This window comes from Durio zibethinus, chromosome 20 (assembly GCF_047325235.1).
Source record: "Durio zibethinus cultivar Kanyao isolate XHJ-2024 chromosome 20, ASM4732523v1, whole genome shotgun sequence".
Taxonomy (NCBI): domain Eukaryota; kingdom Viridiplantae; phylum Streptophyta; class Magnoliopsida; order Malvales; family Malvaceae; genus Durio; species Durio zibethinus.
The window spans coordinates 23550770-23566985 of NC_143181.1; the positions used below are offsets into that span (position 1 = coordinate 23550770).

The following is a 16216-nucleotide window of genomic DNA, read 5'->3' on the forward strand; positions in this document are numbered from 1 at the left end:
TCACCGAACGGTTGGTCATCCATTTATTAAATGTAAAAATCTTCATAAAATATTTCATTAAAAGGTGCAAGTAAGAGAAGTGCTTAATGGAAACAATGGAATTCAAAATAATCCATTTCTAACTTATCAAAATCTTTGAGGGCAAGTGAATGCAGTAATTCATGCTAACTATGATGATCATTTTTCTTTTTAGAGAATTTAATATATCAATTATTCAATCAAAATTAATCAAGTCTCAAACACTTTCAAATTTGTTAGCACATTTTCTATCCTAGTAACAAGAAATACGTGTTGGAATAACTCTGATCCCACCAAAAAGAGAAGTTGATTCTTTGAAAAAAAGTATTGAGTTAAACTCTTCTTATTTAAGTAGAAGAGACATCTCTTTGGATGAAAAGGCAAAAAAAGAAAGATGCTCCTAGATTCGGGTTTAAAGTTAAACTCCCTAAAATTAGGTAGACAACCTATCTTTTTATCCTAAACTATGTTGAAAGCTTTCTTCAATTGTACATGAATTGATCTTCAAAATCAAATTGAAATACAAAATTGATATGGTTGCTGTGTTGAATCAACTTATATTGGCTGCAATTTAACATTTCCTACTTTAAATCAGATTAATCTCCTAAGTACTAAGTTAAAAAAAAATTATTTGCTTAATACATAAGGGAGTTTGATCTATTTCTTTATGGATTGAGAATTCACCTCCTTAGTATGAAATTAAGAATCGCTCATTGGGTACAGCTTTATCGCTCATTCTTTGGCCGCTACTCTATTGTTAACACTTGCTATCAAATGAACCTACTTAGTACCAAGTTGAGAATTATCTTCAAATTAAAAAAATAATTATTTTTTGGCCGTAGCTATATCGCTCATTCTTTGGTCGTAATTTTATTGTTTATACTTATTAACAAATGAGCTCCTTTGATACCAAGTTGAGAATTATCTCTTTTTTATAAATTAAAAATACAATTATTGGCCATAGCTTTATTGTTTATTTCTTGGCCTTAATCTCTTAAGTACTATGATGAAAATAATTTCTCTTGATGCTTTGACTGCAACTTTAATGCTTTCTAAAATGATTGAATTAATCTCTTGAACATTAAGTTAAAAGATACTCTCTTTCTAATGTAAAATTGAGAAAAAAATTCTCCTTGGTTGTATTTAAGTAGAAATGAAGAACAATTACTAGCAATGATGAAATAAAGAAAATATGTTAATATAAAAAAAAAGTGTTCAGCCAACATTAAGATAGAAAAGTTTTAAAAAAATGCTGGAGTAAAAAAAACAACAAAAAAAAAATTAATTGACTATTTAGCTCTACAGAGAAGAGTTAGTCTTGTTAAATTGAAAAATAGCTTCCAACTTTTTTCATAACTCAGTCTAACGATATCTTTGTAGCTCTAATTCTTTTTGAAGCAAAATAATATTTCCTGTAATCTCTTTCAATTCTGTTTCTACTTTAGTTTTCTTAGCTCTTACAGAAAGAAAAGCTTTGGCTTTGGACATACATGTGTTAATACACCCAAGTCTAAATTCAACTTTCAAGTTATCATCCATAAATATCAATTGCAATTTTTCTGAAGAAATATCAGATAATGGAGTATTTGCAATCAACAAAACTTTTCCCAAAACATCCAAAGTGCAAGAGTTTAATATTCACTCTGAAAGATACGAGTATTTCAAAATTTACCCTATTTATGATAAATATAGTCTAAATATTTCACATGTGATAAAACAAAAAAACCATGGAAATCCACTATAGCCAAAACACTCTCATAATGTGTTTTAAAAGCATTAGAAGCATTAACAACATATTTGTGTCTTGATACTAGAAAGAAAGAAACATGAAGAGCAATATCAAAAACAACAACGGTCTAAACAAGTTTAGTTTGAACAGTTTGAGCCTCAATATCAACTAAGGTTTCAGAATTATCTACTTAGGCATTTTCAACATCAGCTTCAATTTCATCTTTTTTAACATTATCATCAACGTCAGGAAAGTATGGACCATCAGTCTTATCATCATATTCATCATCACAAGACTCTTCACCATCAATAATAATAAGTCTTTCCTTCTGAATAAGTTTCCCCTTCAAAAGTAGAACATGAAGATGAAATACATATCTTTAAAAAAAAAAGAACAAGAAAAAATAAGAAAAATGATAGGAACTTATTTTATGAGAAGACATATTTCTCTTTTGATTGACATGAAGCATAGGAAATAGCAATACTAGTGGTTTCTTCATCTATTTGATTCTCACATATTTTTTCTTTTTCCTTGAATGAAACATGTATCAAGCGCGAAGATATGTCACTCAGAGTAACATTTAGAATTGAGAAATGTTTCTTAGAATCAAACAATGGTATACAAAAGGTTTTCCAATAAAAAATGCACTCATCTCAATAAGCAAGCCATCCAAAACTACAATAGTTAACTCTATCAAACACTAGTACAACATATCATCTAACCTCTTTATGTTTCTTCTAAATCTCATAAAAAAAAACTCAAAAACACAAGAGGAGAAATCTTTATCCAAAGGCATAAGAGGAGCATGCTGAACCATTTGATCATACCCAAATTGACGTGCAACTTTACGCATTGAATGTACTTCAACAAAACATGAATCTTTGTCAATACCAGTACTAGTACTCTCTATCATAAGAGGCAGCATAATATAATCGATCTAGAAATAGAACTCAATTTCTTGCTTACTTAATGTCTAAGAATAAGGTTGGCTTAGAGTATATGGTAAGAAGTAGGATCCCCATAGCCAATTTTCATTTGCAAGTATAGGTGACAAACAAACTTATTGACTATATCTAACATTTTACGAACATTTATGTTTGTTATCTAATTATGCCATGCCCAAATTTTATAATTATTTTTGAAGAGAAAGCCAAATGAAGAAGTTGAAGGTGGAAGATGCAAATTAGGTATTAGAGTACAAACACTAACTCTTTCCCATAAGCACATTTGAATGAAAGAAATATTGATATATGTCAGAATCTTATATCGATCAACTGATGTTATATTTTGGAAAGATATAAATCCAATTGCCTATAAAAAAATCCCAAATAGAAAGGAGCTAATGAGAAACACATACCTTTAGCAATTTAAATAGTTATAGGAATGAGAACTAGATGAATTCCATCATTCAAACATCCTGAAAATAAATGTCAAGCTAACCACGTCATCAATAGTGCTTCTAATTCATACTTAGAATTAAAAAATTCGAGAGAGTTACTTTCACCTTCTTTTGGTTTAAACTTATAAAAAAAGAGTCTAAACCAACTAAAGAATCAAAATGCCTTTGATTTTTCCTTTTAACACTTGAATAAAGCATAAAAGAAGCTGTGAATTTTTTCTTCCTCTTTAAACAGTTCAATAATACAAATATTGTGCCTTATAAGACAAGAAAGTTCATGAAAAATGCATACATCTTCAAAAGTAAAAGTGAACTCTCCCCATGCAATGATCATAGTATGAGAAAAAATACACAATTTAGCAAAAATAACACACCATACATCCATTCTACCTTCTCTACGAAAATGAAGTTTGAAGGTGACTCGTATAGCATTAAGTACCCCTATTGAAAATAAAGCTTTCGCATAAGCAGGCTTTTCAATTACCTTGTTTACCTAATCTTCCCAACCTTGAACATGTGAATTTGAACCAAACCTAGTAACAAAAAGTGGGAATTTTCCTCACTCATACTTGAACTTCAGAATAGAGAAGCCTAAAATATAAATTCTATAAGTTGCTTCAAAACCAATACTTTCCCAATAATAGCCAACATGAGGACTTTGATAAGAAGAAATCTTTCTCTCACATAGTTGTTCCCAAAAAAGATCTCTCTTCTTTTCTAATGATTTTATTTGATCAACCTTTAGAAATAAAAAGAAGTACTCAACTCTTTTCAATGTGAAGACATACTTTTTTTTTTCAAGATATGCTTTTGTAATAGAATCTTTTGGAATATTATTTTTTTCCTCCCAAGAGCTTGAGCAATGTGGAAATGCTGGCCATAATTGACTCTTGGCATTGAGATTGAAGAATACCTACAAGAAATCGACAACAAAATTCATATAAGTTTCTCTTAGATACACACACAATAATTTTATTTATTTATTCTAAAAAATAAAAAATCAAATACCCTAAGAAAAAGAGTCAAATAATGAAAGAAAAGAAATTTGTTAGAAGTCTCAAACAAAGATCAACTTGTTAAAAAATTATTCATATAGACAGTTAATACATCATATAAAGCATACTCATTGGACTAATCAATTCTTTTTCTTTTCTATGACAATTTACATATATCACATAAAACAATATAAACAAAAAAAAAATGAAATATAAAATCTCATCCTAGCAATATATTAATAAATACTATTTTTTTACTTCTTCTACGTTTTTGAACAAACAATAGTATAAGAACTTTAAAGTTTACTATTAAAACTATTCTTTATTATAAAATGATTATTCATCAAAACTATTATAAAACTATCCATCAATTTTTTTATTATACACATAGAAGTTTTGATGGCATACATATATAAGAATATCACAAACATTTTTTTTATTCAATTGATTTGATGAAACCAGTGCGTTTGCATGACTTCCATAGCTCAACTATTTGCTTGGAATAGGAAAGCTAGAGATTAGCCACAATGTAAAAAAAAAAAAATTTGAATAAACAAATGAAGATAGAACAAAAAGTTTTTTTTTTTTTTAAAAACATACTTGTTCAAAATATCAAAAATTTTTTTAAGAGAAACTAGACTTTCACTTTGAATTGAAAATTTTCTTAATATAATTTTTACATTTATAGGATCAAAGGAATCAATTTCTTTAATAACAAATATTTATTTTCCTTATTCAAAAAGATTTTTTAATAAAATCTCAAAATCTTCAACTTTTATTTTTTCAATTTCATTAAATTTTATTCTTAAAAGATTTTAATACTCTTAATATCTTATATAAGATTCTACTATATTACAATTAATTTATTCATTAATTTGACTAAGAAAAACACTACTAAAAGGTATGATTTAATCTTTAAAAGAATTTTGAGTTGATTCTAACACATAATAGGGTGAAAAACATCAATCTACTAATTTTAACAATTTTTTTTAAGAAGATGAGGGAGTTGCTTTGGCAGTAGCCATCTTCCAATCAATGAGTTTTTGATACGAGTCTGCTTGTCAAAGTTGTATAAACCCATAGTCTCACTTTTTAAGCATCTATCAAATGTTTCAACAAACAATTTTTCACGTTAAAGTTGTCTAAGTTGTTCATGTCTTGATGTTAAAGTTGCACCCCATTACATATAAACAATTATTTTAAAAATAGCATACAAACTGACTATGACTCATTGAAATATTACATCATTGTTAGGCATTGAATTTATGCATATTCTTGTGTAAAGGAAATAGTCCCATTAATTGATTCATTGAATTTAATATATATATATATGTATGTATTCCTTTTTATTATTCCATTTAATTATTTCACTATTTTTTAGAGAACATCTTATTATTTATTCTTTTTAATAATTTTTTTTATTTTTTAGGGAAACATTCTCTTACTTATTCCTTTTAATAATTTTTTTTTAATTTTTAGGGAAACATGACCATTACCTATTCCTTTTAATTTTTTCAATTTTTTAGAGAAACATTCTCATTACTTGTTCACCTATTTTTTAGGGAAACATTTTAATTACTTGTTCTACTATTTTTAAGGGAAACATTTTTATTATTTATTCTTTTTTTTTTTTTTTAAAAAAAAAATAAACACTTATACTACTTGTTCTCTTATTTTTTTCTTAGAAAACACTTTCATTACTTGTTCTATGTAGTTAAAAGCTTTAACAATTTTTAAAATTTAATCATTCTATGCATGAAACATTCTTTGATTTACATTAAACAATTTTCATGCAGGGGTCGAAGAATTTGTAAATATATAGTAAAAAATATAAATATATATATTTTTATTTTCATATATGTATTTTACTTTTACTATTTCATTGTACTAGAGCATGAAAACTTCTTATACTAAGAATTCTTATGCAAGAGGTAAAATGTATATATTTAATTTTGGTTACTAATATTTTATTCTTTTAAATTTCTCAAAAGTTATTAAAATTGATGATATGTCAAAATATGTGATAAGACTATGCAGTAAAGGTTTGACAAGATTATTTCAATAAAGGTTATTTATGGAACAAGTGATAAGACTTTCTCAGTAAAGGTTATTTTACGAAACATTTATTCATGAAACAATTCTTTTTATAGAATAGTTATTTACGAAATAAATATTCAAAGAACAACTCTTTCGTGGAATAACACCTTCACAGAATAGCTATTCTTGGAACAACTTCCTCAAGGAACAAGACCAACACTTTTACTAAAAAACTCTTAAAACATAAGTTACTTTACTAAGACTTATTCTACAAAGGATGTTTCATTGAATGTTACCTGAACGAAAAAAAAAAGCAAGCATAATCTCAGAATATAGCAGGGTTCTTAGGTTAATTTCACTATTAGGATGTTTTAGAGAGCTTGGCTTGTTAGATTAGATATGGAGATAGTTAAAAGGTTTTCTCTTAACCTTTTCCTGAAATATGATTGCTTTTTATTTTCCTTTAGAATAAATAGTGAACTTTTATATTTATTGTACCTATTACCAAGAAGCTAATTAAACTCTCATTAAACAATACATTTATACCTTTTGTAATAGTCAATTTTTCCATTACTCACCATTATTCCTATTTAATTTTTAAAATATGTAACTTCTATTCTTAAAACCTATAAATAAAAGTTTTCACAATTTATGAGGGACTTTTGAACTTTGGGCAGATTGCTTATAACTTTCTCTCAAACTTTCTTTGCAATTTTCTCTTCTAAAATTTTTCTTTTAGTCTTATTCTCTTTTCAATTCAGCATTGTTTCACTACTTACCACCACCTACCATTGCACTTAATACTTTAAGATCTGTTCTAGTCTTTCTCTCTGTCGCTTTTCAGCATATCTCATTTTACTTGTTTGTAACGTTTCCTTACCTCAACAAAGAATCCATTTATAGACTTTTGTCAAAAACAAAAGCCCAAAGCTTATTTTTTGATTGAATGCCTTGTAGCATTCTTAAATTTATGAAAAATAGCTAGAATAGTATCACAATTTTGCTAGTTAGGTATGGTAAACATAATGCAACAATCATCTATAATAAAAGGTGATTCAAAATAAAATATGTTGTATTAATTCTAAGGCCATAAAAATCTCCATATTCCTTAACCTTGTCAATCAAACTAGACGGGACATTTCCAATAAAGATAAAAAAGTAAGGAGAGAATAGGTTTCTTTGAGCTAAACCCCTTTAGGGAAAGAAAACTACCTATCTTAAGGGCAAATGAGAATAGTGCAGCAGTGACAGAATGACCTAAAACCCATCTTGCAAGCAGCTTATCTAAAAACTCACATTTAACCATATCATAAACCTTACTACTATTTGAAATGAGATTTTCAATCTCTTGTCGTGGATTGTGAAACTTCTTCATACTCTACTCCTTAAGCGTTTTTCTTGTGAAAAGCAATTTGCTCTACATTTGGAACATACATATGAGATCAATGAAATTCTATGTTCCAAGCCACTTCAATTTTATAATAAAATTTAAATTTGCTCTTCATTCTTGGTCCAATAATCATTTTGATTCAAATTTAAAGTCTCTTATATTTCTTTTTCTAACTTTCTTTTAAGGTTAAAACCTTATGACAATGATATGAAGCCAAAGTTACTTTCACAGAACCTTGGGCGAAAGGGAAGCATTCATTCCATTCCACTGTGTGCAACACTTTATCTAGTTGTTCGAGAAAATGATTGTCCCCTATTCTATTATTAGACCAAGTAAAGCCAACACTCTGCAAAGGCATTCCCATTAAACCATAACCATCTAGAAAATTATCGTAATAGTCAACAACTCTAACCATTGGTCTACTTCATCTTTTTCATCCTACAATTTAATAGCATTAAAATCATTGTATATTACCATAAATAGCCTATGAACTATTTCACTTTTTTAATAAGGTATCTAAACTAAATTTTTTTTTTTAAATTGATACCTAAACTTTATTTTTGTTTATTAAGTTGCCTTATCCCTTAATATTGTTAAAATAAATACTAATGTGACAGTTAATGCTACTATGAATGATGCATGACGATTATGTGGCTATGATGTGTTATCACATGTCATATTTAAAAAAAATAAAAATGAAAAAATAAAATCATTTTTGAAAAATTTTAAAATTTTTATTTCTTTTTTTTTAATAAAAATAAAAGATTAAATTTTAATTAACATTTTCTAATTGAATTTAAATTCCTAAATTGTTTTGGATTCCTAATTGACTTAGAATTAGTAATCATAGTTTAAATAGGACTAGACTACAAATCATAGTAGGACTATGACTTCTCGATACATGCAATTTGATTTGGATTTTATTTAATTGATAATTTTAAATTATTTAGGATTTGTGTAAACAAATTAAATTAATAATCCTAAAAGTTTTAGGACAACTAATTGAAACAAAATGCTAATCATATCAAACTAGGTGAAATATTCAACCATGTACTCCTAACTTATCTTGGACTTAAATAAAGTGTTATTTTAAGACCAAATAAGGTATAACATCACATAATTGAGTTAACATATGATATTAATTTTGGTGGCATGTAAAAGCATTAACTTGAATTAAAGAAGTTTTGTTATTCATAAAGTTGTTATAAATGTATGTTCCGATGTCTTAAGTTAGTGATAAATGATTAAAATACTTTCTGGTGCTTATAAAATTGGGTTTGCATACCTTTCCTTATCTTTCATTTATCGGAGTTGTAATATTCTTTTCTCATCTTACTTTATTTTAATGTAATTAAGTTTTTTTTTATAAAAGATGTAATAGTTATATAGGTGTAGACACCTCATTTAATCTAGAGTTTTAATTTGAATTAAATTTCTATTTTATTTTTTATTTTATTAAATTTTTTATTTTGGTTGTTTAAAAAAGAAAGAATTTGAAATTAAAAAAATAAGGAGTTGGGATTGAAAAAGAATTGAAATCCTTAAAGGTGTGTTTTATTTGAATTTTTGAGATTGAAATCGAATAAAAAAAAAAGTTATGGTACTTGCTTTCAAATTTGGACTTGTATTGAAGCTAAGAGTAAATGTCTATTTCAAGGATCTAAATCAAATACCAGGGGGACAAAAAGAAGGAAAGGAGGAAAAGTAAAAAATTTTTTATGGTGTGCATTTAATCTTAGAGAATTTTTGGAATTGAGTTCTTGTTAGATTTTAGGTTTCAATTTGGAGAAAGGTGAGATTAGTTAGATTTGGAGAAAGAAAAATCAAAATCTACTTTGAATTTTTAGTTAAATTTTCCAATAACTTCGGTAAATCTGACCTATTTGAATTGTTTTTTTTATTCTTATTTTACTTTTTATTTCTATTTTATATTTATTTATTTTATATATTATTTTCTTTGTTTTTTTAATTATTTATTTCAATTATTTATGTCAATTTTTTCCTATTGTACTTGTTATTTACTTGCCTTAACATTTGTTTGTTTATTTAATTTGTAAAAATTAATTTGTAAAATATATAATAATTTAGGAATAAATAAAAATCCAATCAAGGATGAAATTCTATTAAAGTTATTGACATGTAATTTTCTTGAAAATTTCTAGGTGGGATAACTTTTTTTCTAAATTCGATCAATGTGTTGAAACATTTAGAAATTGGTCTTAATTTATGAATTTTTATTTATTTCTAATTTGCTAAAATCAAATTTGAACCAAATTATGATTTCCTTACATGATTAATTATTATTTATGATTACATATATTAGATTTTGTATTTGATTATTGTATGTTATTATTATGAATTTGACCATGCATATCATCATGTACTAATAATTAATTATTTTTCATAAAATATTTAATAAATCTAACGAGAGAGCCTTTTCAAGGAAATAGACGTGTTAATTAAATACTTTTGAGGTGAAAAATATTTTTAGAGGGTCGACCAAGGTGTTGGAGAAAACCTAAAAATAGTTTCAATATTTAAATATTAAAAAAATTAAAAATAATAAAATAAAAAGAAAATGTTAGGATCATATTAATTAAGGTAAAAAAGATAATCTAAGATTAACTGGTGCCAATTTGTGAGCATTGTAATGTTGCTATATCCTTTTTTACATGTAACTAAACTCTTGAACCCAATTCTTTTAAGTAGACTAAAACCTATTATTTTAAGAGATCTTTAGTCAAATTTAGGAGAACCTTAGAAATGATAGATTCACTTAGATGGCCAATCATACCTAGTTAAAAATGATTAGTGGCAACTCCATGTGTTATGTCTAATGATTGAGTTCTGGGACATACACGTTATGATAGTTTGGCAACTTCACTAGTTTATGTATTTATTTTTGTTTACTAAAATGTTTGTTTTTGTATTATCCCTTAGTGAATTATTTGACAAGGCATGAAATCTGAAATTTTTGAATAAAATGTGTAAAAGAGTTGTATGTTCCTTTGCACACACCACATATGCATTTTCATGCATAAGTTCTTTACCCAAGCTTTGTCCTTTTTTAGGAGGGTGCGAGTACCTATACTCTTATTAGGTGAAATAACCTTTGCATGAGCTAGCAAAATACTTTCACTTATATTGAACTCTTTTCGTTGAAGATTATTATAGATAAGGATTAGGGTGCCTTACTAATCTATAATGGAGATGATGTAAAGAACAATTTGAGAACTCTTAGTTTATTAAAATATCCTAATCCAACATATAGAAAAACCATAGAAAGCCAACTATAGGTTAGAGCGATGTTCACCCATTGTTAGAATGTAACCCAAGTTAAGACACATGAAGAAACTTTGGTTGTTTCATTTATATGAATTTTGTGATAAAGTTGAAAAAGAGTTTGGGTTAATTTAGTCTTTCATGGGTTGTTATGTGGCAAACATTAACACAATCATATATTTATTCATCCATCCATGCATTATTGAATTTTTATGTATCTAGCATCTCGTGCATACATTCATCCATTTATGCATAATTAAATTGTTATTCTAACCTAGACAGTTATTTGTTTATATAATGTATCATTATGGGGCAAACATTAACTTATGCATCAATTCATGCAGTTATTTCTTCATTCATGCATTATTGAATTGTTGTAAATCACATCCAATACATGCATTCATCTATTCATTCTCTCATATAGAAGAATCATTCTTGATATCTAGTAATACGTCATTCTATGGTATAAAAGTTCAATGATAGCTCAATTGTCAGAGAATCCTAAGCAGCCTACCTGTCACCATTACAACACTGTTCTCAAGCAAATCTTATGCAGCAAGAATAGACTAGTCCGATTGAAATGGCTAAGAAGGCCCAAATAGAAATCAAGGGAGAGTTAAAAATGATTATAAAAATACTTAATAAGATGAATAAAGGAAAGGCTGTAGAGGAAATTTTCGCTTTGTCAAATTGCCTATCCCAAGATGTTCTGGACCTTTCATACCCTCTTAGGTATGGCTCATACTAGGCCCAAACATCTTAAGGGGCACAAGTATAACAACTTCCCTTTTTCTAAGGCATATCTATATGCATACTTTAGAATGCCATCTACAGTTCCCTAAGGAATATTTCAAGCTTATACCAATCCTACCTTTGGTCAAAAAGCATTTGATCATGTTCAAATTCTTGATCTTAATGATCCCAAGGAACATAAAAAATTGAAGATAAGTACTTCTAAGGTAGTGGAGGATTCTTCCACTTAAAAGATGAATCTATTAGAAGAAGGACTAGGGCTGTTAAAGAGATGGACTTCTATGGGTCCATAGATGTGTTTGAATTGTGTTTAGTGCCTAATGTGGTGGTTCTACACAAGTTTAAAGTCATTGAGTTTGAGAAATATGATGGGGCTAAATGCCTTGTGACTTATGTCGCAATGTATTGTCAAAAATGGTTGTCCATACTCATGATGAGAAGCTTATGATTCATGTGTTTCAAGATAGTTTAATACGCTCTATCATCGGATGGTATGTTTAGTTTAATAAAACTTGCATATGCTTATGGAAGGAATTAGCTAGGGCATTCATCACCCAGCATACACATATTTATCTTTAAAATGTAAAAACAAAAATAAAAAAGCAATAAAAAAGTTCTAAAAAAGTAAAAAAGAGTTTAAAAATAAAATTGGAGGTGCGCAAATAGCACTCGAGTTAAATTTGTCCACAGTAAAATTTATTTAATGGGTGAATTTAGAAAAAGAAAAAAAAGAAAAAAATTTGATAAAGTGGGTTCCATCTAAAAATTTTAAATCTTTAAAAAAATTTTATAAAGTTTAAAAAAAATTTTGTAAATTTTTTTCTTAAAAATTGATAAAACTTTTTTTTATTTGGTAAAAACTTTAAAAATTTAAATATGCAAAAAAAGCCCATAAGAAACAAAAAAAAGGGGGGGGGGGGGGGAGAATGCCACATGGCACATTTAGTTGATATGATATTCAAAGTCTGTTAGATATGATTTTAGCATAAAATCAAACTCAATACAAAATAATTATAATTTTATACACTATTTAATGCCCATATCATAATTTATGATAATTATAATTCATTTGAATAAGCGACAAAAACAGTGAGATTAAAATTGATACCGAGATATATGTTTGAATATAGTTACTTGAGTGGTTATGCAATAAGTGCAATCAAAAAAGAAAATAACTAATAATTAAAGATAAATATAAACAAATCTTCTGCTCTTAAGAAAAGCAGCATAGAAGGAGCAAATGATTGACATCAACGGCAACTTAATTATTGTTATCACGAGTCAAGCCGTTGTTCCTGATCCATGTCATAATCATCACAAACCGTTGAAAACATCAACTCAAAATTTTCAATTCAAAAGCATTTTAAATCTATCATGTCCCTAATACTTATAACGGAGCTTTGATATTTAAGAGTCTATCTGCTACAAGCAACCGGAAATCAAGCATCTCGATTTTAAAATTTGCGACGATTGCGTAGTTCCTGATATGGTTTAAAACCTTTTTGCCAGTTTGAGAATTGCTCTTTCATCGTCTTCAATGCTCTTAATTCCTGTGAACTAAGGGTTATGGCAGGAGCATTGAACTCTAACTTGATGGGACACAAATCATCGAAAAGCTCCAGCCCAGCACCATCTGTTGGACCACTACAACTACCTTGTCCCTCATCCTTCACTTTGGAAATCAATTTATGGAATTTCTTGTCTGTATAAACACTGTTTCCCTGTAGTTGTTCCTTGGCAGAGGGCTTACCTTCAACTCCAACTGGATCTGGATGGTATACAAGGAAACGTTTTGATTTTTGAGAGTCAACCCCCTTCTCATTTCTGTCATCATCCGACACCACTTTCAAGACTTCATTGCATCGACGGCGTCGTTCCACCTCTGATGAAAATGCACACGTTGCTTGTGCATTGGGACGGCCATTTCGAAACTCATTAAGAGTGAGTAGAACAGGAAGAGGAAGCAGAGGACCGACAATGGAATCATTAGCCTGCACTACTTTACTGCTGCTGCTATGGCTTGAAGGATCCCTTAAGAGAAAAGGAGGCAACTGAGGAATGTCTGGAACAGCTAAAAATTCCGAAGGCGACTCATTGTCATCACTAGGCACACGGTAGCTAGAGAAGGCCAGCTGTAAAAGTTCCATGGGTAAGGTTGCCCACATTTGTTTCAAACCAATTTCATATATGCTTGTTGGCACGCTAATGTCATCTAGACCAATGACAGGGGAATTCTTGAATCGTGCAAAGCCACATGCCTTCAACTTTTTGCACAAAATTTCATGAGAGTTTATGCTAAGAATTTCCTTTTCCAAATGACCCTTTGATGGCATCTTCATCTTGGAATATATGATTTCTGCCAGCTTGCCATTCAAATACCCCTTAAGATAGTCAAGTTTCAAAAATTTGAATTTTTTATGAAATTTGTATTCTGCATCACAAAAAGAGTATAGTAAGTCACCACCAAAATTTAGCCATGATTCTTTTGATTGTGTGTGGGCTACATCTGATTTCTTCACCGAATCCCATGAGGCACAGTACCGCTGAGCTTCAATCTTTCCGGAAGACATTAGCCTCACGAGAGTAAACCCACCAAATTCATCTGATTCAGACATCAGCTCACGAAATTCCCTATTCAAAATTCCAAAGCCCACTACAATTTCTTTCTTCTGTCGCCAATCGACCCCTTCGGGAAGAGCATCCTTTAAAGCTTCTTGTTTAACAAGACAGCTTCCGCAGGGACAATCCCTGCTAGACAATAAGAGATCCGAAGGAAGATCCCATGCTATAAAGGGTTTGCAAAACTTGGAAATTCCCTTACCAACAACAGATCCTTCACTGGCTGATGAAGAAGGACCATAGCAAAAAACGTTGAACTCGCAATTCCAAAATGATCCAAGTAATATGCAAAAACCCGATGCGGTTGCCCACCCATACCTATCATCCCTTGCTTGTGATCTCAGTTCGGATAATTGATATACATCAACGTAGCATGGACTATCAAGAGTATGGGCCCAGTGCAGTAGTGGCATCATTGGCTTGCGAACATCACACAGAAGTAATGAGCTTCGAGAAGCCAAAACAAATTGGAATCCATCCGAGCCTGCTCTAGAAAGCGCTAGAAACCGTTCCTTCTCTATCTCACTAGCAGAATGACCAAGGCTCAGATTAAACATCTGAATCTTAGCCAGACAAGTTACTTCACACTTATTATAAGGCCTGAAATCAGCTAGAAAGACAGCATCAGATCGTGCAACAATCAAAATCAACGGATGCCAACTGAACTCACAGCCCAACCATTCACATTTTTTGCCTGAACCGGTTGAAAAATCATGATCCCATGAAACTCTCAATTTTTCCCTATTAAGATTAGACTCTGAGATATCAAACAAGAACAATGCACCATTTTCTAACAAAACCACACTTTGCTCATACAAATGTGGACTCCAACAACAGCCTATAATGGACTTCTTGAACAACTTAGAACCCAAATAGTGCAAAACAGGAACTTTGCTAGACTCAACAATTTTAACACAATACCAATGAACGGAATACATAGTGTAAGCCATCAATTGACCAACGACAGTAGGATCCGATTCGTCGCCATCCGGGTTCACCAAAATCCTCCGTATCCTGTGACCATTCAAGTGGTTGCCACCAAGTAAAACGTCACCACCATCATTACCAAGAACCTTAAGTTCATTGTCTTGAATGTGAATAACCAAAAAGCCGATATGGTCATGGTTGAGGCCAGTTGAGAAGAAGAGCAGATAAAGTTTTTGATCAGGACAAGGCAGGAAGCAGAGGCGATTATGAGACAAAAAAGAAGAGATGGAATGGGGGTGGTCATCAACAAAGTCATCGCAGAGGAAGGATGAAATAGAGGAAGAAATGCAGTAAGGGATAGAAGCAGAAGTGGAGAGAAAGTGAGGGAGGCTGGAAACAGGGGGAGGAGGAGGAGGGAGAGGAGGGAACAAAGAGGGAGAAGAGAAGAGGGTTTTAGGAAGGGTTTTAGGTTTTGGGTTGAAGATAAGAGGACCAAACGAAGAAGAAGAAGAAGAGAGAAGGGGTGAGTTGAAGGAATGACGGATAGGTAATAGAGCTTTCCATTCCTCTGAGAGTTCCATTCCTCAGAAGCAAATGAAGAATTGAAAATGGCTGTTGCATTTGCATAGGCATTTGAAGGGCTTATCGTGGCTTTTGATATTTCCATGCACAATGAATTTGCTTTGCTGTATTAGTTTGCCTTTTCCAGTTCCCAAGCAAATTGAAATTTACGAAAGTTGGGTGGCTTTCTTTAATGTTTTCATGCAAATTTAATTTTTTTTTGGGCTTATAAATCATTTATATATTAGTATTTTTTTGCAATTTCTTTTACCGAAAAAGGGATACGCTTTTTTTTTTTTTTTTCAAGCATATGCATTAATGTTATAGCAAAATTTTGATTTGTTTCAAGATTGATCCTGCCGCTAACAATCAAATAAAAATTGAAAATGGAGGTTCATTAATAAGTCATATTTATCAACTTCTTTTCACTTTCCAGATAATAATAACAAATTAAAAGCTTCGAGAAGATCATGACCAACTTCCAACACTTCTATTTAAATTCTAAA

At 29.8% G+C, this 16216-nt stretch overlaps 1 protein-coding gene across 1 annotated transcript; it reads right to left on the bottom strand.

The window, feature by feature from the left end:
* Window positions 1-13057: 13057 nt before the first annotated feature.
* On the bottom strand, window positions 13058-15730 carry LOC111315204 (uncharacterized). Its single transcript, XM_022916769.2, has one exon. The coding sequence runs from the start codon at window positions 15728-15730 to the stop codon at window positions 13058-13060; it is 2673 nt and encodes an 890-aa protein (XP_022772504.2).
* Between the last annotated feature and the right edge of the window lie 486 nt (window positions 15731-16216).